Here is a 20,315-nt window from a genome sequence, read left to right on the forward strand (position 1 = left end):
CAATGCGAATGGATAACTAGAGTAGGAACTTTAATTGCACGCTTTGTCTAGATAAAAGTTCATCTCTATTATCAATATTTCGAGCTTCGGAATCTGAAGAAAGTTAACTATTCAAAAAGATCGGGTTCTTTTCATTTCATGCTCCATAAAAGAAGCATCCAATCCTACTCGTCTACTATGCGCAGCTTTCTTTTCTGCATGCCATTCTATTCCAAAGACTCGAAGACAAAACACACACACACATATATTGAGAAAGAATGTTGGTATTTTTGTCTTTGCCATACATTATTGTTCGTGCCGCCCCACTTTGTTACTTGAGTGAAATGATAGAGGAAAAGGAGTTTGAAAAGATATAGAAAATGAAATCCAATACAGCGCCCCACTAAAAAAAGAAAAAAAGCTAGTTAGTTAGCTCCATCATCTTCAAAAGCTAAAGAGGCAGCTAGTTGTTACTTGGGAATAGCGGCAGCTAGTTAATTGATAGAGTATCATCCAACCTATTATTCCAACAAACACTTCCTTCCATGCATGTGCTTGTTCCAACTTCTAACATTCTCTTCTCTTTCTCTTTGGACTCTTCTCCAAACCATTTTCTTCTTTAGCAGTAATGCCTTTGGCTGTTTAGCACTTTGCCTCTCCCCCTACATACACCAAACAAACAAATTAAGTACATCCCTTAGATTTGGCCACACGACCCTTTTCTTTTTGGACCTTGCAGCTTCTCCGCCGATTCTCATTCCTTATTTCTTTACCAGTTACTTACCACTTCGAATTTCATCGAACGACTAAACCTACTCCTTAAACTAATTGAAGCAGATACAACGCGCTATAGATATATACATGTCACTCTTCCATATATATGCATGAAAGCTATTTAATGCTAGCTAGTTCCTCTTCATATCTCTAAGCTAGCTCCCACCAGTACTCAGTACTCACCACCCCAGTTCTGAAAGCCAAAGATTCTTCAACTAGTTGCTGATCAAATAAATGGATAGGGAAAGCCATAATGACACTGCTGTCATTCATTCCTCCATTGCTCTGTTGCAAGAAAGATTCAAACAGCTGCAGAGAGTGAAGGCGATGAGAGCAGAGAGAGAGGTACTGAGAGCGCTTCCCCTCTCAGCACCAAACCACTTCACCACGAAGAGCATGGATCCCAGTATGCATTACAAGGAGCCAGCAAGTTTGTTTTTACACCCTCAGCCTGACCAGTTAGTCCTTGCTCATGGCCATGGCTTTGGGTCACCGTTGTCCCAAGTTTCTCTCTCTCTTTCTTTATGGCCAACATTGCAGACCAAGTATGAGGAGGAGGATTATATACATACGGGAACCGAAACCCAGCTGTTGATCAACTTATGGCCAACAGTCACAAGCAGCCCTTCATCAAACAGTACTAGTTCGAACAAATTTGAAGATTGGGATACTGATTGTGACTCTGATGATGTAGATACTTCTCTCCATCTGTAAACCGAACCATACTTGTGGCGACTATATATGTTTTGTATCTAGGTGGCATGCCATATCTTATGGGATTACTGTTAAGGATGTTGGCGATTTTACATAACAAGGACAACAAGAATAATGAATAGATGATTGTTGATTTTTGGGAGCTACATTTATTGAATCCAAACTCAGATAAACCAAATAAGCTTCGCTATTTCCCACTATAGACTATAGAATGATCTTTGTGTAATTGATTACATGATACCAATGTAGAAATCCAGATAACTGGAAAGCCCGGTTTACGTATCGGACACTCCGAAGATATATTTGCTATAATGAAATAATGCAATTGATTCTTTTCTTCTATTCATTAAGTTCTCTATATACACGACATTAGTTGGGAAAGAAAAAAAATGTCAAAAGAAATATTGGTTCTCTATATCAAAATTTGACGAATCCCAGATCACGAGCCTTGCTACACAAACGGGGCTGTCTAGGGATGTTCGCATCTTGTTGAGAAAACTGGAGGTCCAAGCACGGAAGTCAATCACCAATTGTGTAACTGAGAAGTTATGCTTTTCACGATAGGGTGGTACTCTGTGTGCATGAGTTGCCTGGCCTTCTCTGAACCAGGTTTCTCGAGCCACTCATTGTATAAGCTTTGCACTATTGGATTTGCAAAAGGATCAGATACCAAAACCTGTAAAGTATTCAAGGATCGTCAATATATGTCTAAACACAACCATTCAAAGGCCAAAAAGGTTCCAATACCACCAGAGAAAGCTAAATAAATATATGCAAAGATTGACAGTAAAAAGATCCCGCATGGAAAACCAGGGTCTAGTGGGAACTATGTAAACATGCATTCGCTCTTTCTTAGACACATTGGACAAACATATCTTTATTGTATTTCCGAATCAAGGAGATTGCCTCTCTTGAGACAGAACAAGGGTGGAACTATGCAAGTATTTGCGTTCTAATCATCTGGTGAAAACATTGGGCGTTTTACATTAACAGTGTTGGATGACGTCCTAAGTTTGAACCCCCATCCTTCCCCAAGAAAAAATAAATAAAAATAACAAATAACAAATAACAAATGATCCAGTTGAAGACAATATGAGCAGGTTATCCATTATAGGCTTCTCAGGCAATACCTGCCTTGGTAAGAAATATTTGAACTTCAGAGCCCAAGGATCAACATGGTTATCTCAAAGAATAATTGTTGGACATTTCTGTCAGGTATAATGTCCCAATAGTCCAACTAATGTGCTAGGACTAGAGAAATATCTTTCAAATATCTACCACATAAAAAGGCCAAGAAATATAAAAGTATGAGTCTCATAATGGAAGTAGAGTTCACAAAATCACTGAAATTAAGTTCATCAGATACTCACATTTTCCGCATAAGCTGCTTGTAATAATGGAATCAACTGCTTTGCAGATTGCCCAGGTTTTGGCTTTATCTGTCCTCCACCATTCAAGCAGCCTGTGAAAATTCATGTTAGTATAAATTCACAAATTCCAGTTTCACAGAAAGAATAAGTGAACATATAAACCCACAGAGTCACAAGTTGTGAATAGCAAATAAGAATTTACAAGAAACATACCAGAAGGGCATGCCATGATCTCTAGAAAATGATAATCACATTTCCCAATCTTGATTTTCCTGACAACGTTTTGCAGGTTCCGAAATCCATAACATAGTGCAAATTTCAATACAGTCTTTCCTTCCACCTAAATGAAAAGCACACATCAATGCCTTACACAACAATGAGCAGCGAATGCTTATACATGAAATTAGACACAAGTTATTTAAAAATCTACACACTAAAACAACTTTAGCCTTTAGGGATGCACACACTTGTAAAAAATACTTCAAAGATGCATATCAATACCTAGATATACCAGGAATAATGACAAGGAAAATTATCATACCATTAATACAACAAGTTCTGAATAGATAAAAGCCAGAAAACATGGCCAAACAGATCAGCAAACAGAATCATTTCTAGGCTCATTCTAAGGATACAGACAAGACACCCAGTGGGCCAAAAAAAATTTGGTGACCTTCCCCTATTTATTATGCAGAAATACGGATAGGCCAAAGATCAACAAAGCTCAAGTTGTAACAAGGACTACACTATAACCCTAGCAAATATGTGGTCAAACTCAAATCCTTAAGAACTTCACTTACCTCTAAAGTCACTTCCTGGAAGTCTGAATTTTTAATAGTTCTGAAGTCCACAGGGCCTTCAATTTCTCTTCCAAAGATTACTTTAGCAGCATATCGGAAAATTGTTTCTGCATAACCCCCTGAGCTTCCGCGGACTCCGTAAAGATGTCCGTCACTAAAGTTTGTCAACCTGGCAGAACAACATGTTAAAAACTCCACAGCACATGAAGAAGGCAAGTTAGAAACATTTGCAGGTCTTACATGCTATCTAGTGGAGACTCTTCTAAGCCCTCAAAATCAACTCCTTTTAACTGCAAGCACCCCCAAAAGAGATTAAGTTGATAGATGTCAGAATCATTCAGAGACCACAAAAGTGGATATGGGAGTAAATATGACCATTTGGGGCCTCACCTGTATCAGATCTAAAACTTCCCCAGTTGTCAACACTGAATCTACCTCTGAAACGCTAAGACTTCCATCCTCATTACTCTTGGCTCCATCAACTTCAAATACGAAGTCATCGCGTGACGCCTCAAGCTTCTTATCATAACAAGGCATCACTGTTACATGGTAAACATCATCTGGCCTGTCAAATAAATGTTTTCTGATTAAATCAGGCATATACAAATATACAATGAAAAACAGACATAGTTCAGTTATATACTTCCTGTTACACCCAGAGAACACTAAATACTTTAAAATTCATACACTAAGGCCAAGTTAGCCTACTATCAGATGTGGACTAAAGTATTAATAGTCTGCCTACAAATAAAAGGTAATTTCTCATGAAATTAATAGAAAAAAAAAAATTTGATGCTAATATACTAGGTCTTACAGAAATTTGTTAATTTCCAGTGTAATGGTACAGAATAAACCAAGAAAAAGAATGGGGAGGAACACAAAGATAATCCCATGTTTAGAACCTAACTATAGGTCAATAATTTCATGACTTATATGTATTACTCCCACTTAGCAGAGTATGGCAACAGCAAAAATTTGAGTAAATGGGATGTGAATATTATCAACATCTAATATTATAGTTCTTAGGAACTACTTTGCAGAGCAGAAATGATTCAAATCACGATTTCGATCACAGTTTAGATGAACTGTGTGCAGACTGCAGAGTAGGGGTTTGGCAAGAAAAAAATTACCTAAGACCCATTTTTTGGCATATATGCTTTTTAACAATAACTCCAATTGTTTGCTGGGGACTCTTCACTGAAGAAATATAAGGCAGTACATAGGATCCAAGTGTTTTTTCAGCATAACATATCCAGCCTGCAATAATAGATAACTTTGTCAAATTTCTTTACCAACAAAAACGAGATTTCAATGCCGTATTGAACTACTGTCTGATAAAATGAAATTCCCCATTTCAGTTTATGTCCCTCTACTGTGTGCTGAGGAGGGGGAAAGGAAAAAGAGGATGTGATGCAATTATCAAACTGCTGATAGGTTCAGACATATACCTGGACATGCTGATGAAATCATGGGCAACAAAGATTTACGGCTTTCATCATCAGTTGACTGGTTGTACCTTGTCATGAATTCATTACAAGATTCAATAAGACTTAGATCTCTACTGCAACTTGTGTCAAATATAGCCTTTACGCCCAGGGACTTAAAAAGAGTTGTCAATTTCCTAAAGACCTGAAAAATGGGAACAAACTGTGATGTTAAAATTTCAAAGTCAACATCTAAAACTAACTTACTGCCTATATCTAAAAGTCAATATGAACAGGTATTAGTACAGGTTCAAAATATATACACACATATATATATATGTATATACTTATATCCTATAATTCTAAATACTTACAAATGTGCATTGGAGGCATAGATCATGATATATGCATAATATGATTAGCTTTTCCCTCATAAAAGTCAAGTTTAAACTCATAGGAGGGAGGGAAGACAAACTAAATACAAGTTACAATATTACCTGAAGTTGCGAAATCCCAAAATGAACTGCAAGTGAAGCTCTTGATTGGGGAGATAGGGAGACAATGACAGCTTTTCCTTTATCAACATTCAAAAGAAACTCATCCAAACTTTGCTTCTCCAGCATAACCGTCTCGGCCGATGTTATGCACCCACTGCACAGTCACACCAAATCAAAGACATTATCCATAAGAACGAAACTTTCAACAGAGAGTCCTAATCATAGTGCATCCAATTACTTCGTAAACAGTACCTACTCTTCACAATTATGTGCATATTTCTCAATCTCTCAGTAGTTCCTCAACTATATGAGTTCTAAATGTTCATTCTTTACTACATAAAAAATAAAAACACAAAATTCGAACTTCACCAACGAAAAAAAGATAAACTCTAATTTCAAATCATCTCATTTCTTCAAAATTATATGGAATTGACGAATTACCTGCATGCTAAGCAATCTTTGAGTGAAATTTTAACCGGTTCTGTTTTCAATTGCTTGCTGGAAGTTGCAACCTTCACAAAGTAAGCTTAATTTTACTAATCCACTCCAGTAACTATAAATTCATAGATCAAACCGAAACTTAGTGAAACCACTAGGGAAATGAGAGCACCAGAAATTGACCTGAGACTTATCAGAGGGCTTTGTAGGGGTGGATTTGAGAGAAACTATGCAAGCCTGAGAGGGAGCTATGTAGTCGTTAAGGTCTCCGATTCGAAGCGTGGCGGAGAACTTCTCTGACATCACTCTGACGATCCAAATCGAAAGGTCGAGAGAGTTTCTCTGAAAATTAGGGTTTTGCGGAGGTGGAAGACGAACAGATAAATCAAAAGCACAGAGGCGGTGAAATTTTCCAGAAGGAAGCTGCGGGAAGAAGAGAAGAGAGGAGAGGTGTGGCTATTAGCCCGCTTGTATGATCGTCTGTGGTTTGATGACGATACTGTTTCGTCCAGCGACCAATGGTATTGTGGGAGTTTGTGGAAAAGGAAAGTCAATAAGATATTTTGGTTTCTTTTACTGGTTTCGTTGTCCACTGGATTCCCGGTACTTGTATGCTTCCGCCTCGTCAGCGTCTGAGACACGTGCCGACCACGAGAACAGCTCCTTTTTGTTTTTGTACATTTTTTTTTTATATAGAGAAAAATTGTACTTTCTCGTGAGGAATTTTTTTAATCATATGGTTAGGTAACTTTTTTGAATGAAATCATAAATGATGATCACAATCGTTAAGGTGTACCGTGAACACTACATGAGCAGAACTTAATCTAAGATAGTTAATTTGTAAAATTCAGCGGAACAAATCATAAGTTGTTAGAATGGTTGTTCATTTATAAAATTTAGGGCTAACTACTGTTTAGTCCTAAAAGTCCCTGAACTCACAATTTTCAATCCAACCGGTCCATTCCCTCCATTTCCTCCGGTTGCTCGATGATGTGTCAGTTATGTACTTGCTAGCTCAGCGCCACGTAAGACACCGATTGTGTAAAGTGACGAAATCCTCCCTCTTTAATTTTTTTTTTTTAATTCTTCTGTTTCTTCTTTCTGCATAGATCTTCTATCTAGGCCGGAGCTCAACCCCATCACCACCACTGATCTCAATCTTCCGATCACAAACCCACTGATCTCACCATTGAATGAAAATCTGTCCAAGTTCATGTCCAACCCCATCACCACCACTGATCTCAGTCTTCAGAATTCCGCTGATTGAATTTCTCAAGTCAGTTGGGAAGGACACGACTAAGCAGATCTCCCAATACGACGTTGCTGCGATTATCACTGACCATGTCAACCACCGCAAGCTTCTCCATCCGACCAAGAGGAAGAGGATCATCTGCGACTAAGGGCTCCATTCTGTGTTCGAGAGGAAAACCATTGCTCCAATCAAGATCTATGATTTGCTCCAGCCGCATTTAGCTGATAATCTCGAGGATGATTTCGAATCGAAATTTTCGATGATTCGTCCGATGAGTCCAACGACGACGTTTTGGACGAGGACGAAGAAGATAGGCGGCGGCTGTAAAGGAAGAAGCAGAAGAGGAGAGCTCAATTGTTTGGGGACAAAGTCGTGGGGAGCTTTGTGAGGATGAAATCAAACCCCAATGACTATCTGTAGAAGAATTCTCACCAGCTAATGGAGGTGAAGGCGATTATGAAGAAGCCGAATTCGGAATCGTGTGTTGGAGGTGGAGTTCTTCTTCAGTTGGTGGAGAGAAGCCTCTCTCTTTTCTCTTGGAACTGTGCTTGAAGGAACCCATCTAGGCTGCCATTCTTGAATGTTGAAGTGCTATGTATCTCTCTTGTTTTCATGGGATGTGGAGTCTTTGGTTTGGATCTAAAGCACAAGGTAAGTGCTTGTGATTAAAGGAACTGGATTTTCTTGTCTGGTTTTGTTGGGAAGCAAATTACTGCGGGACAATGGTGTGGGATATGAGTATGAGTTTATGGGTTTTGCTGAGTTGGTTTGTGGAAATGGTGTGGTTTAGGATTCTAATCTTCAAATTTTCAATTCCAATCAAGAAACATCTTCAATTTTGGGCCTAGCTCTTCTAGACTCTTGCTTCGAGTCATGAGAGCTCCGCTCGCCCCCCTCCACATTAGCATCTCCGACCCTCTGCCTCACCTCAGCAAGGACACTCCCATCATAAGCTTTCACAGCTCCTCTGGTTTTCTTCTTCTTGTTTTTTTTTTTTTTTGGTTTTTTGTGTTGGTTGGGTTTGATTTGCCTGGTCTCGTTTGAATTGAGGAAATCCCTCTCAGGTTTGATTTGCTTTGAGTGTTTGTAGCAGCTCCCCCTCACCAAACAAATTTCGCGACCATCCGGAGGTCCATCTTAGCCGGGGAGTGGGGGACTCCCTGGGGGGCCTAGCAGGGGCCCACCCGAAAGGGTATAAAGCGTTTGCTCAGTAATATCCATGGTTGACAACGCACTGACGCTAATTATGCTTCTGCAAAAGTCTAGCGGAAGAAAACGCTTCACACCGCCGATCAACTCCCCAACCAAGATTGCCCTCCTTGACTGGGGACTTGGGGGACTTGTACCTACATGTACGTTGCAAAGCATAATTAGCTATAATCAGACACCCTCATCGTACCGCCAGAGGTACCAACTATCGTCAAAGGAGTAACCCACAGATAGGCAGCCAGGCGGGCCACGGCCTGAGCACAAACGTTCCCCAGGATCACCGCTGACGCGCCGCCACGCACTCTGCCAAGACGGCATCAGAAGCTACTGAAACTGGGAACTGAAGCATATCAGTCCCACATCGAAAACAAAGAGAAGATCAGACCTCTCCTCACCTATAAAAAGGTCCTCTCTTCTCTCTTCATTATTACGCATTAACTCTCATTTATTACTATGCCGCCTATATATCAACTGACTTAGGCATCGGAGAAGTGAAGACCGCCCAACGCGGTCTCCCTCTGACGCCCTGTCTTTCACTTGGCAGCTAGCAGGAATTACCAAGTATACAGAGTAGCGGTCCGCCCGCCGGACCCGCGTTAAACGGAGGTTTGGCTACCGCCAGACTTTGAGCATTAACATTGAGAGTAGCGGTCCGCCCGCCGGACCTGCGTTAAACGGAGGTTTGGCTACCGCCAGATTTTGAGCATTAACAGTAGTCAAAATTAAACCATGGGCATTTTTGTCACGTTACACAATCGGTGTCTTACGTGGCACTGAGTTGGCAAGTACATAACTGACACGTCATCGAGCAACCGGAGGAAATGGAGGGAATGGACCGGTTGGATTGAAAATTGTGAGTTCAGGGACTTTTGGGATTAAATTAGAAAGGCAGGGACTGAAACGAGGACGAAGGCATACTTCAGGGACTAAACAGTAGTTTTCCCTAAAATTTAAGTTCACTTCTTAGAAAAAAGAAGAAGATATAATTACTTATATATTTTCGTCTCAATTAAATTTCACTCCCCTATTTGGAGAGTGAAATTTGCACTCCCCCTTTTGTAAACCACACTTCTTATCTAAAGAAATTCTCAATTTACCCTTTACATTATCTATATTCTATCATCTATTAGAGTTTAATCCCAAAAAATGCTCTCTTCTCTGACTCTCGCAAGAGAGGCTTCTCCGCGGCGGTTGGTTTCGACTAGTGGCAGCTCTGTTCCTCTGACAGGGAAGGGGGTCCTTTCTCCTCTCTCTCGTCTAATTTGCGGTGGTGGCGGCGGGCTTCTTCGTCGGTATCCCCTAAACGTAGGCTTTGGCCTTTTTCTCATTGCTATAGTTGTTGGATGTGATGGCAGTGATAGGTGTGTGGCCGATCGGATCTGGGATCGGAGGTGCTTTGGAATGAGGACAGGGGTCGTCTCGCCCTGCAGTGGTGGCTAGTTTGGTAGCAAAGACGACTGGTTTGGCATTCAGCCGTCGTCTGGGGATTTGATGGATGTGATGGAGATCCCGGGATTGATTTAGGGGTGGTTTGGCCTGAGATTGGAAGCTATCGTGTTGGGATGATTACTCTCTCGTCCAGCACAGCCAGTTTTGGTAGAAGTGGGATATTGGGTTCGGTGACGCCAGCGGAGCAACGTTGCTTGTGGATGGCTTCAGCGACGCAACTTCTGCCCAGGGTCGTTGGTTGCTTTTGCTTTGGTGGCGGTAAAGGTGGCATGGCCATCGGCGGCACCTCTGACGATGATAGAGGCAGTGCAGGTGGAGTCGGCGGTGGGTCTTTGGCGGCGACAGAGATGGTGCTCCTAGGGCGAACTAGAGCTCTTGTTAGGGCTGGACTCAGTTGGGTTTGGGCCTGGTGTGCTAGGGTTCCTCGATTTTGGGCCTTGGTAGTGTGGGCCTGGCCTGATTGGTTTCATAGAACTGTTAGTTCTCTATTTTTCAAGATAAGTTTGAGCTCGCATCTTTTCTCACGAAAAGATGATGGGCTTTATGTTTTCTTTTTTTGAGAGAAGAGATCGCAAAAATTTAGTAACTCTGAGGGACATTTTATTCAAGCTTCGGAGTACTAAGTTTTTGTTAGAATAAAAGTGCGTGAAATTTCTAAAAGGTGGGTGTACTAGGGGTATGATGGGTTCCTATTTTGTGTTGAGTAGGGTTTTAGGGTGCTCTAAGGAACGATTCTTTCTGTCGACCCCTTAGGGGTGTTTCGTTTTTATACTGCTTGCTGAATCTATATAATTGGCTGACCTCTTTTCATCAAAAAAAATCTATATTCTATCATCTTCTTTTTGTCTTCTTCCTATCTGACTTTCTCACTACTGCTGAACGACCTGAACCTCTTCCCCTTCAATCTTCTCTGAAAAAAATGTCTTATCTCTCCATCTTCTAAGACTAATCTTTCAAGAATTCAATTCAGTTCTTACTAGTCAGTGCTCATTCCATGCTAGGCAACTAAAATTAGTTTCCAGAACTAAACCCACTTGAAATCGATCAATTCCCAATAGAGAGCTTTCTTATTCAAACTCTCTACATCCAACTTCTTTGTACGTAGCCAATGGCCAAGTCAATAGGTTGGGTTGGGAAGGTTTGGAGAGGAGGAACCTATAGCAAGGGTTAGGGGTCTGAACAAGAAAGTATAAGAAAGGAATTGATATGCTTATTTCTCTCTCGTCTCTCCGACAATGGCGGTGGTTTCTTCAACACTGTCGAAAGAAAAAAAAGGTCTTGGAGCCCTGCTACAGATCTCGTCTGCTCCTACCCTTATCGACTTATGGTTTCGTGTTGCCGACCTCATCCAGTTTCTCCACCACTTCTTCATAATTCTTCACGTGCCACCCCTTGCCCGACAACTCAATTTTCAATTGGCGGCGCTAGCCAATTGAACTCGAGCAGCCAAACGCCGTCGTCGTACCATTTGACTATTAGGCTCAGCTACCGAAGGCCGGCGATGAATAACTCGTTGGTGAGCATCGGAGGATGGAAAATGAATTGGTGAAGCCATCTTTGGCGGCTTTGATTAGAGTATTAGACCCACAGCTCACAACTAGCGGCGAGAAAAAGGAATAACCAGATGCAAATAAGAGAGGAGAGAGAGAGAGAGAGAGAGAGAGAGAGGAGAGTAGTCAAAAAGGTAATTGTGGAAATAAATATATTAAAATAAAAATGGGAGTGTGGTTTACAAAAAGGAGAGTGCAAATTTCACTCCCCTATTTATTCAACCGTTGATGTGAACTTCATTGGAGTTTCATTCTAAAAGTCTCATCTCTCATCAATTTATTATTGATTCAGCAAGAAAAACACATACCAAATTTGCACTCCCCTATTCATTCAACCGTTGATGTGAACTTCATTGGAGTTTCATTCTAAAAGTCCTCCTCTCTCGTCAATTTATCATTGATTCAGCAAGAAAAACACATACCAACTTAGCTTATCAGTTCAGTCATTACAAAAAATAAAATGTATCTACAGTTCCGCAATTGAATGCATAAAACTCGTATACGGTTCTATGACTTTTCCCTCAACAGAAGAGAATAGTAAAATGGTATCCCTATGCACATGTTGGAAACATGGAGCCCAATTAGGGCTACTCTCCCTCTCCTCTTGCAGAAAGTTACTAGCATTCCTGAGCCTATTGTTTTTGTAAAAATTTCAACTTCATGATCAGAGCATATTAGGCCAAAAGAAGTAGTTAATCTCATTTACTTGGTAGCTGGGATTTGAGAAGTCCCCTACCGATCTCTTGCCTCAAACTTGAAGCTTGTAGACAGCTTAATCCATTCCATTCACTAATTTGAGAGAATACAGTTCCAAAACTAAGCATGAGTTTCCATGTATATAATCATTTTTATGTTAAACTGCGGTTGGCTAACAGTAGGCACAACTCAAATACATGGTCCCCCAAACTCATATCCCTCTTGTGGGTTCAACTGCATGGAATTATTAACTGGAAAAGTAAATACATGGAACAAACTCACTCTACACAAAAAACTTGAGCTCACATTATTATGAAATTTAAAGGTAGCCAAAAGCCTAAACTTACATGATCATCATTCATCAGTATAAGCTCATCACACATAAGAAGGGCAATGGTCAATATACCAATGGATTTGAAGGGTGAGTAAACGATCAAGTAGGTAGAGCAGTAAAGCTTCTAGTTACACAAGTAGTTGGTGGTTGGTAGTTGCTATGTATAATAGACAAAAGTGATGATCCCTCCGACCTACTACCACCTGGAGCTGCTCTTGTTCTTGTTGCCACCATACAATCGGAAGAGATTGAAAGCAGAAATGCAAGAGATGAGGATTGTGCTGAGGCCAACTATCACCGCGCTCGCAATTCCCTCCCCAACTTGGTTGCAGAACTTGTCATACATGTTGCAGATCTTCATCCATTGTAGCTCCGACTGCCCCAACTTGGCCAAGGCCGCAGACTGTGCCGCAGCTCCTATTGCAGCCACAGCCACATATGCCATCACCTTAATTCACAGAATCAACAAGTTAATTATTTCATCACACAATCAAGACCAGCTACTTGATTTGGATAAGGATGAGTTTCTTCTTCAATTGAAGTTACATATGCAAAATCACAAAACCAGCTAGCAAATCTAATTACAGTCATTAGTAAAGGGAGCTAGAAATGATGATTATCAAGATGCATCTGTAAATTAATCGATCATACCTGATCAGCTGAGAATATAATCCAAGCTAAGGGCTTGCTGAAGAGAACATTTCCTCTAACCATGCTCATAACACAGCGCAGTGCTTGCAGCAAAGAGTAAGCAGCAGCTATTCCATTGGCTATCACCAAAAACCTACACAAATATATATTTAAGCAATGAAATTTTTCAGTAAAAGATAACTAACGGGAGAGATTGAAGAGTTGAGGATTTACACAAGGGCCTTCATGTCCGTGAACTTGGCCTTCTTCTTGATCATGAAGATCTCTTTGACCTGAGTATCAGTGGCCACAAGAAGAGCAGCGGCAAGTCCGAGACCACAGATGAGAAACCTCAAGACCAACTCTGCCACCCTCACTCTCCGATCGATCACTTTTAGATTTGTGGTGCTGCTGCTGTGAGACACTGGGACATTCCCAGGACTAACACCCACACCCAAGTAGCTCATTCTTAATTTTCTTTTGTTTTCCTTTGCCCAAAATTAAGAGCAGTGCAGTGGTAGCTAGCTCAAATTAAGTACTGAAGAGAGTAAAGAAGAGCTACCAAGAAAGAACCAACTTGAATCAATCCCACCCAACAATATGCACTTGGAATATCATCATCATGATCACTCACCTACCTTCAATGCCACCATTCACTTCCCACTAACTACTCTATATATAGAGAGAGAGAGAGAGAGAGCCACAGAGGCTCACAATTTAAAGCCTTTTCATTTGTTTGGTATTTGCCAATTAACCCCTACCTTTACTCCCAGCCAATTGATGAAAGACGGAGGTTTTCTCTAGAAACTCATCTCAAGAACACCTAGCTCACCTCTGCTTTGCAATTAAGGACCTTTTTCTCTCTGTGACTAGGAAGTTGTCAGTTTTATATATTACTTGAATAATTAAATCATGGTGTGAAAAGAAAGGAAGGTGATCATAAATTGAAGGTGCGGCTTGGAAGACATCATTCACTCATTCAGTGGTAGAATTCAAGTCCCTCACCTTATCTCCCTCTCCTCTCTCTACCCATTTACTTCCCTTTCTTGGGACCAACTATTGCCTCTTCCTAGAAACAAAATAAATTATATTTCAACCAAAATCATAAGTTCACTGGGAAAGAATAAGCTAAGCTATGATTACATTGCTGTAGGTCCATATATATATGACTGTATATATATATATATATATATATGTCATCGATGGTAGGTTAGGTTTTGTCTTTTGACTCTGTATTCCCTTCATCACCTATGACTACTGTATATGATAGAAAAGTGAAAATGGGATCAAGCAATTAGCTAGCTAGACCAACTTGGAAGCAAAACTACGCGGCTTTCTTTGGTAAGAACACCTAATTAATGTAACCCTAACATGCATATAGCTTATTAATTTGTAGGAATGATCATGATCATGATCATGTTAGTTAATGACTTTAAGGCTTGATCGAGATCACTAGCTAGCCTGGAGATATAAAAAGAGATGGAGCTAAGTATCGATCCTCGTCACGGCTGTAGCTAGCCATAATTGAAAGTGATACTACATATACGCGCGCAGGCGCAGAACGTCCTAGTGTCCTACCTTATCGACCTTCTTATTAGTGCTTTTTCTTCTTCTTCTTTCTTCTTTTCAAGGCCTAGAGATCGAGGGGAAGATGATATGGTACATCTGGTTTAAATGTTCAAATACAATCATATATGATGGAGATGTGGCTTTGCAATCTTCATAACTATCCATTGCAGGCCCGGAGATCAAGGAATCCCACTCCTTACAATTCTGAGCTACATTAATTATGGTCATCCATAGATAGATGTTCAGACTTGGCCACCACACCTAGCACAGAAGCAGTAAAGAACTCTGCAGATCGGTATGCATTGGTTCGGCCTAATCAACTAGCTACATGGCCCAAGAAAACTAGAATATAGCAACGAACAACAAAACCATTGGTTTATATATGGAACTCAACGACATAGCATTCAACAATCAGAGTGGCGCAGCGGAAGCGTGGTGGGCCCATAACCCACAGGTCCCAGGATCGAAACCTGGCTCTGATAAGAGTGGCTTCCGAATTTTTTTTTTCCTCAATTCTTTTGATTTTCGAGGCTTCCTAGTGCATCTCATTGATAACTTCATTAAAAAAAAAAAAAAAAGTAACTTCATTTGATTTTAAAGTGATACAAGAATGCTTTCACAAAACTGAAATCTTAGATGTGCTTCCCACCTTCAAACCTCACTGGCTCACTGCAAATCCTCTAGGCCTTTCATCAAGGAAGATACTCAAACTTGCAAGAGTTATGACCTGTCACCAAAGCCAAAATAGGGAGGTCAATTCAATAACACACAAACTCAAATGACTAATTCAGTAGAGTATCTTCAGAATTATGTTACTTGGATCAAGGGCAGTGACAATTGCAGCAGCATTGAAGTAACATGTTGCACCTTCCTGCTTGAACTTTTGATAGTAATTGTTGAAAGCATAAGAGGCATGGTGCTCCAGTGTATTAGGCAAGTAGCAAGCTTGGTTCTCTTGTATCTTACTGCAGTCTGCACCTCCCTTCTCACAAGCCCAATCAAGTGCCATCTTTAGCTCGTCCGCCGGCGTCTGCTCATCAGCTATGCACCATTCCTCTAACTGTCCACCTAATTTTATTACACAAACAAAATATACAGTTAAGTTCTTGGCAACTAAGAAAGAGATCAGCTTAATGAATTGTACGCGACGAGTTAGTTTTACCAGATCTTCGTGGTGTAAGGGCTAAACACAGCAGAGCTAGCAGAAGCCATAGAAATCTTGATGGCATTGTTTAGAAGAACTTGTTGCAAGAGCTTTAGTTGAGTACTATAATATACACTTGGAACTGGGAATTCAAAGATCTCGACCGACGATAAGCAGTATATTTATGGACAAACTTTTTCATGAAATATTCTCAGCTTTAAACAAAGTTGAAACAATTCACATGCTCTATATGCGTTCCTTCAATGCTACGAAATAAGAGAATCAGTTTAGAGTACCTTTTTCTAAGTTTTGCCTAAAACACCCTCATTCTTTAGCACCAAAGTGAAGTAGAACCCCCCGTCATTTACCAGTAAGTTGAAACATGATTGCAACATCTTTATGAAAGTTTGTTTAGTGGTCGATAAAGATTATATGGTCATTTTTGGTTCTCTACCGAAGCATCCTATTACATGATCCAGCTTAAGCAAACTGAAAATAATTGAAAATTAAAAAGTTTAAGTTCACCAAACTAATAAACCTATTTTTGCAACAACAAGAAGAATGTTTCTACCAAGCTTTTGCCTGCAATTCATGTTTTGCTGGTCAAATTTCCATGAGAATTGCTTCCTCGTGCATTACCTACCTAAAACTTGCCTCTAATAAAGTACAATTTCATGAAGCACACATGCATGTGTAGTATTCCTGCTTGCAAGTTAAAAGGCCCTTTCCTATTTGTTTCTGTGTGGATTTAACACATATAAGTGCCTTCAGCTCCAACACTACCCTCCATTCTCAGATCTCAAAGCAATTTCGATGTTTCTCCACCCTAAAATGGATCCTCTATTGTTTTTGTTCGTCCTTCTTGTTGCTCTCTTCCCAATATCAGAATCACAACTAGATGGAGAACCAGAGCTCATCGCTCGCGGTTTCATCTCCAGTGATTTGCAGGATGCAGTAAATGATATGAGAGCAAAGTCTTACTATGGATTTGCAATCCTTTTGCAGATGGTGAATGGATCGGCACAACAAAACCGGCCCTTGACCTTCTTCATGCCAGCTGACTCACAATTATCTGAATCCCCAATCTCGGTACAACACCTTGAAGAGTTCATGACAAGCCATGCAATCCCAATGCCTCTCTCGTTCAATGACCTTTTACATTTTCCAACTGGGAGCCTTGTCCCAACTGGTGTTGATAACAAGATGATCAGAATCAACAACCGGGGAAGAACTAGTTTCTATGTTAGCAATGCACACATTGTCACACCAAACATTTGCAATGGCACTTCCTTCAGGTGCCATGGAATTGATGCAGTGATTCAGTTTGGCAATGTTACAGCTACATAAAGATTGATATGGACCTAATATCCTGCTGGTGTAACTGCTTATAGAAGACTTACTTTGTCCACTGTTATATCTCCTCCCAAATGAATGTATTCCAATTAGTATGTTGTATTTGTTCACGAAAACAGCTAAAAGTAAGTTAAGATGATTCCTTTAACTCAATGAAACATGTACTCAAATTGAATAGGTAGTCTTTTACTAGAAGTAAAACATTAAGTAACAAAATAACTTTCATTATTCATGTTCTTCAAGTGCACCATGTACAAGCACTTAGCAGTAACTTCGACTCCCTAAACGTACAAACTCTTCCACTGTAAATGATGGACTTTCAGCATTTTATCAGTAAATGTTGTGCTTGTGCTTACGGTGAAAAGAAAAGACGGTGACTAATATGAAGCAGCATATGACAACTGATCTAAAAATAATTACGGTGAGTTCGATTGCCATATGTTCGTTGGGCATCACCAGATCTCCGATTTGCATGAGCTGTTCTACTTTCTGTTTCGGAATTTTGGCAACAGTCAGAACTTCGGGTCAACTTCCTCACACAAGAGTTAAATCCAAACTCCACGTTGTTTTTAGATAAGCTTTCATCATAGCCATGTGGAGAGTAGTAACCCATCTCATCAAATTCCTGCAATGAAAAAAATCAACCTCCAGTTTAAACATTTATGAATGCAATCAATTTGCAACGGGATGAGAGATTTGGGAGTCATCTAAGATGATATCAGAACCCTCAAGGAATACAATCAATACATAGTACATAAAACAAAATAAAATTTGACCTTGGACTTTGATTTAGCACAGAAAGGTGTTAAGCATGGATTTAAATCCTTTAGGAACATGTCATCTGGACTACCAGGGCTGGTTGGATCACAAGAGCTGAACTCCTGTTTGAATGCAAGAGATAATCAGTAAAAAAGAAAGAAGTTCTTTGTAAATTGACTTGAAAGCCACATATCTGCTGCCGATTTCTATAGACTTAACACTCAAACTCGCCAACCAAAGTAAAAAAAGTTGCTAATAGCGGTTTGCTTACCAGAGAATTCAACGATTCTTTCTGATGATACGTTGGAGTTCTGGGAATACTGTCATCACTTTGAAAACATGCCCTAACCGAATGTTTGTCTGCTTTCACCTACTCAACCAATATAACATTTGTCAGTACAACCTAAAGCAAAAGATACACATATTAAACAAAATCTACACACCAGCAATTGGCTCCCTTCACATTCAGTTCACCACAATCCACACATAAACATTATAGTCCAAACTTAACAGAGGACATGACCGTATCTATGTAATTTAGTCGGAATTAAACTTTCCGAAAATAAGTACAGAAAGTTGAGTAGCAATCAATACCTCAGCAAGATCCACTGCAAGGCATTGGAGCTGGCCAGTGAGAGAAGTGACCTGCCTCTGAAGATTTGGGATTACTTGTTTGGCTTGCTTCAGCTCTGACCCTTGCTTCTCTAGCAACTCTTGAAGCTGAGAATTCATAACATCCGGGAACAAAATCGTGCTCTTCAACGATTTGATTTCCTCCCTTTGCTTCAGACACAAGTCCTTCAATTTGTCCACCTGAAATTTCCAAACAAGCCCCACATTACAAAAATTGCATTCAAATTACACTACTCTAGTCTCCAGTTCAAGTTAAATGTATCAAGATATGGAATTTACTGCGAAATCTTTTCGAACATTTGGACATTAATTATCAACTACATAAATGTAACATAAAGAAGTTGGAAAAATTCAAAATTCAAATGCTCACTTCTTTGTTCTTCTCTTGGAGCATCAACTTGAGCTCGGCGATCTCCGATTCTTGGTCCTTATTCAGACTGAGAAGCTCTCTCTCACTTCTCAACACCATGGCCAACGTCCTGGTGTTCCCTTTGACCTCGGTCAACGCCTTGACCTCCTTCTTCTTGTCCGCCGATCCCGTGGCTTTCCCAAAGAGCTTCCTGTGCAGCGCCGCGAAGTTGGAGCCATTTTTTGCCGTCTTTTTCAGGCCGTCGGCGATCACATCGGGCGGAATCACCAAGGCGGTGCCGCTAATCGGCTTGGGCTTGGACGAGGAGGAGGAGCGCTTTTCCATGAACTTTTTCACCATGGTGGTGAGGTTGGGATCCGGGGAGGGCTTGGATTTGACGACGGCGCGTGAGGAGGACGTGGCGGGGTGCTTGGGCTTGAATTCGGCGGAGGAGGACGGGTAGGAGTGGTGGGAGGCGGTGGAGGAGCGTGCATCGTAGGAGCTGTAGCGCGACGAGGGCTTCATCGGAAGAGAGCTCTGCTCTGCTATGCTAGGGTTTCTGAGGATGAAGTGAGTGAGGTGGATTTCAAGTTTGAATAAATGGGAAGGAGGTGAAGGACACGTGGCATAGAGATCAGCTCTGTCTCGTGTGTATTGTGGCGCTGTCTGAATTCAAATTTTTGCGCCCTCCGCGCCTATCGGCTTCGATTTTTGTCGCCCTCGGTTATCTTCTATATTACGGAAATACCACACTGAAACATTCATAGGATGCCATTCCGTCCACGTGATTGGCATACTTTTTTAATAAGAAGTCCACGTAACGACTCAGCCTAGTAGACTACACTTTTTTATTTTTTTTTTTCTTCTAAAAAAAAGTACACATGTTTTTTTTTTTAAAACAAATTTGAATAAAGCTAATTTACCCCCGAAACAGAAAATATAGAGAAACTTTTTTAGGTGAATCAAAATGTAAAACTCGGATGTAGTCTTGCATTTTCCTCAAGTGGAAGAGGTTGTAGGCACCTCGATAGCCAATTTGTTCTTTCACCTCTTCATATTATGACAGATCACAACATTTCTCAAAATCTTGTTTTTAGTCTCGAAAGGTCTTCGTATCTTTTTCTTGTTTTTCTCCCCAATCAACTTACATGTTCTAGTCTAGTCGTATTACTATTTGGTATAATGATATTAGAACTTAAGTTCAACTCATAAATTAATTGTTGTACATTCTCAATTGTAACATTACCACCCTGAGGTGTGGGGCAGGGAAATGACGTGCGTATGTAGAACCCTAAACCCTTCTCTTTTGGTCTAGAAAAAAGACAATGGGGGTCTTTTCTTGATGTTTCTCTCGTGTGGTTAATCAAAGAAACATCAATATCCTGTTGAAGG

The 20,315-nt window shown here is 40.5% G+C and overlaps 5 protein-coding genes and 1 non-coding gene across 8 annotated transcripts; 2 read left to right on the plus strand and 4 right to left on the minus strand.

The window, feature by feature from the left end:
- Positions 1-1,636: 1,636 nt before the first annotated feature.
- Positions 1,637-6,486, minus strand: LOC133730014 (protein NAR1). Of its 3 annotated transcripts, none has more exons than XM_062157657.1 (11): positions 6,180-6,482; positions 6,000-6,070; positions 5,559-5,712; positions 5,086-5,266; positions 4,768-4,894; positions 4,028-4,202; positions 3,878-3,927; positions 3,638-3,806; positions 3,051-3,177; positions 2,838-2,929; positions 1,637-2,143 (listed from the first exon to the last, which is right to left on the minus strand). In XM_062157657.1, the coding sequence occupies exons 1-11, from the start codon at positions 6,297-6,299 to the stop codon at positions 1,991-1,993; spliced, it is 1,419 nt and encodes a 472-aa protein (XP_062013641.1). In that variant the 5' UTR covers positions 6,300-6,482; the 3' UTR covers positions 1,637-1,990. The 3 variants fall into 3 exon arrangements, with proteins under 3 accessions (XP_062013641.1, XP_062013643.1, XP_062013642.1); XM_062157658.1 differs by lacking the exon at positions 1,637-2,143 and adding an exon at positions 2,179-2,741 and having other exon boundaries at positions 6,180-6,486; XM_062157659.1 differs by lacking the exon at positions 6,000-6,070 and having other exon boundaries at positions 6,180-6,316.
- Positions 6,487-12,393: 5,907 nt separating this feature from the next.
- Positions 12,394-13,986, minus strand: LOC133733655 (CASP-like protein 2B1). The gene is made up of 3 exons (XM_062161303.1): positions 13,351-13,986; positions 13,138-13,270; positions 12,394-12,934 (listed from the first exon to the last, which is right to left on the minus strand). The coding sequence occupies exons 1-3, from the start codon at positions 13,581-13,583 to the stop codon at positions 12,683-12,685; spliced, it is 618 nt and encodes a 205-aa protein (XP_062017287.1). The 5' UTR covers positions 13,584-13,986; the 3' UTR covers positions 12,394-12,682.
- Positions 13,987-14,851: 865 nt separating this feature from the next.
- Positions 14,852-15,991, minus strand: LOC133734315 (PLASMODESMATA CALLOSE-BINDING PROTEIN 5-like). The gene is made up of 3 exons (XM_062161945.1): positions 15,848-15,991; positions 15,502-15,753; positions 14,852-15,412 (listed from the first exon to the last, which is right to left on the minus strand). The coding sequence occupies exons 1-3, from the start codon at positions 15,912-15,914 to the stop codon at positions 15,378-15,380; spliced, it is 354 nt and encodes a 117-aa protein (XP_062017929.1). The 5' UTR covers positions 15,915-15,991; the 3' UTR covers positions 14,852-15,377.
- On the plus strand, positions 15,096-15,167 carry TRNAM-CAU (transfer RNA methionine (anticodon CAU)). The gene has a single exon. It is a non-coding gene; the product is annotated as a tRNA-Met (tRNA).
- Positions 15,992-16,428: 437 nt separating the features above from the next.
- On the plus strand, positions 16,429-17,272 carry LOC133733659 (uncharacterized). Its single transcript, XM_062161307.1, has one exon. The coding sequence runs from the start codon at positions 16,643-16,645 to the stop codon at positions 17,174-17,176; it is 534 nt and encodes a 177-aa protein (XP_062017291.1). The 5' UTR covers positions 16,429-16,642; the 3' UTR covers positions 17,177-17,272.
- A 151-nt stretch (positions 17,273-17,423) lies between these two features.
- LOC133733658 (uncharacterized) lies at positions 17,424-19,506 on the minus strand. The gene is made up of 5 exons (XM_062161306.1): positions 18,945-19,506; positions 18,536-18,754; positions 18,213-18,311; positions 17,959-18,063; positions 17,424-17,807 (listed from the first exon to the last, which is right to left on the minus strand). The coding sequence occupies exons 1-5, from the start codon at positions 19,446-19,448 to the stop codon at positions 17,589-17,591; spliced, it is 1,146 nt and encodes a 381-aa protein (XP_062017290.1). The 5' UTR covers positions 19,449-19,506; the 3' UTR covers positions 17,424-17,588.
- Positions 19,507-20,315: the final 809 nt, after the last annotated feature.

Source organism: Rosa rugosa, chromosome 2, assembly GCF_958449725.1.
Source record: "Rosa rugosa chromosome 2, drRosRugo1.1, whole genome shotgun sequence".
Lineage (NCBI taxonomy): Eukaryota > Viridiplantae > Streptophyta > Magnoliopsida > Rosales > Rosaceae > Rosa > Rosa rugosa.

Bases quoted from the DNA above. Each gene is read 5' to 3' on its own strand.
- LOC133730014 (XM_062157657.1), bottom strand. From the start codon at position 6,299: ATGTCAGAGAAGTTCTCCGCCACGCTTCGAATCGGAGACCTTAACGAC. The intron at 5,713-5,999 runs GTAATTCGTCAA...GTGACTGTGCAG, and splicing joins AAAGATTGCTTAGCATGCAG to TGGGTGCATAACATCGGCCG. The intron at 5,267-5,558 runs GTAATATTGTAA...CCCATTTTTCAG, and splicing joins TTGGGATTTCGCAACTTCAG to GTCTTTAGGAAATTGACAAC.
- LOC133733655 (XM_062161303.1), bottom strand. From the start codon at position 13,583: ATGAGCTACTTGGGTGTGGGTGTTAGTCCTGGGAATGTCCCAGTGTCT. The intron at 13,271-13,350 runs GTAAATCCTCAA...ATATTTGTGTAG, and splicing joins ACGGACATGAAGGCCCTTGT to GTTTTTGGTGATAGCCAATG. The intron at 12,935-13,137 runs GTATGATCGATT...CTGTGAATTAAG, and splicing joins TTATATTCTCAGCTGATCAG to GTGATGGCATATGTGGCTGT.
- LOC133734315 (XM_062161945.1), bottom strand. From the start codon at position 15,914: ATGCCATCAAGATTTCTATGGCTTCTGCTAGCTCTGCTGTGTTTAGCC. The intron at 15,754-15,847 runs GTAAAACTAACT...TAATAAAATTAG, and splicing joins CCTTACACCACGAAGATCTG to GTGGACAGTTAGAGGAATGG. The intron at 15,413-15,501 runs GTAACATAATTC...CTTTGGTGACAG, and splicing joins TGTCACTGCCCTTGATCCAA to GTCATAACTCTTGCAAGTTT.
- LOC133733659 (XM_062161307.1), top strand. From the start codon at position 16,643: ATGTTTCTCCACCCTAAAATGGATCCTCTATTGTTTTTGTTCGTCCTT.
- LOC133733658 (XM_062161306.1), bottom strand. From the start codon at position 19,448: ATGAAGCCCTCGTCGCGCTACAGCTCCTACGATGCACGCTCCTCCACC. The intron at 18,312-18,535 runs GTATTGATTGCT...TTGGTTGAGTAG, and splicing joins TTGCAGTGGATCTTGCTGAG to GTGAAAGCAGACAAACATTC. The intron at 17,808-17,958 runs GTCAAATTTTAT...TTTTCATTGCAG, and splicing joins GTGCTAAATCAAAGTCCAAG to GAATTTGATGAGATGGGTTA.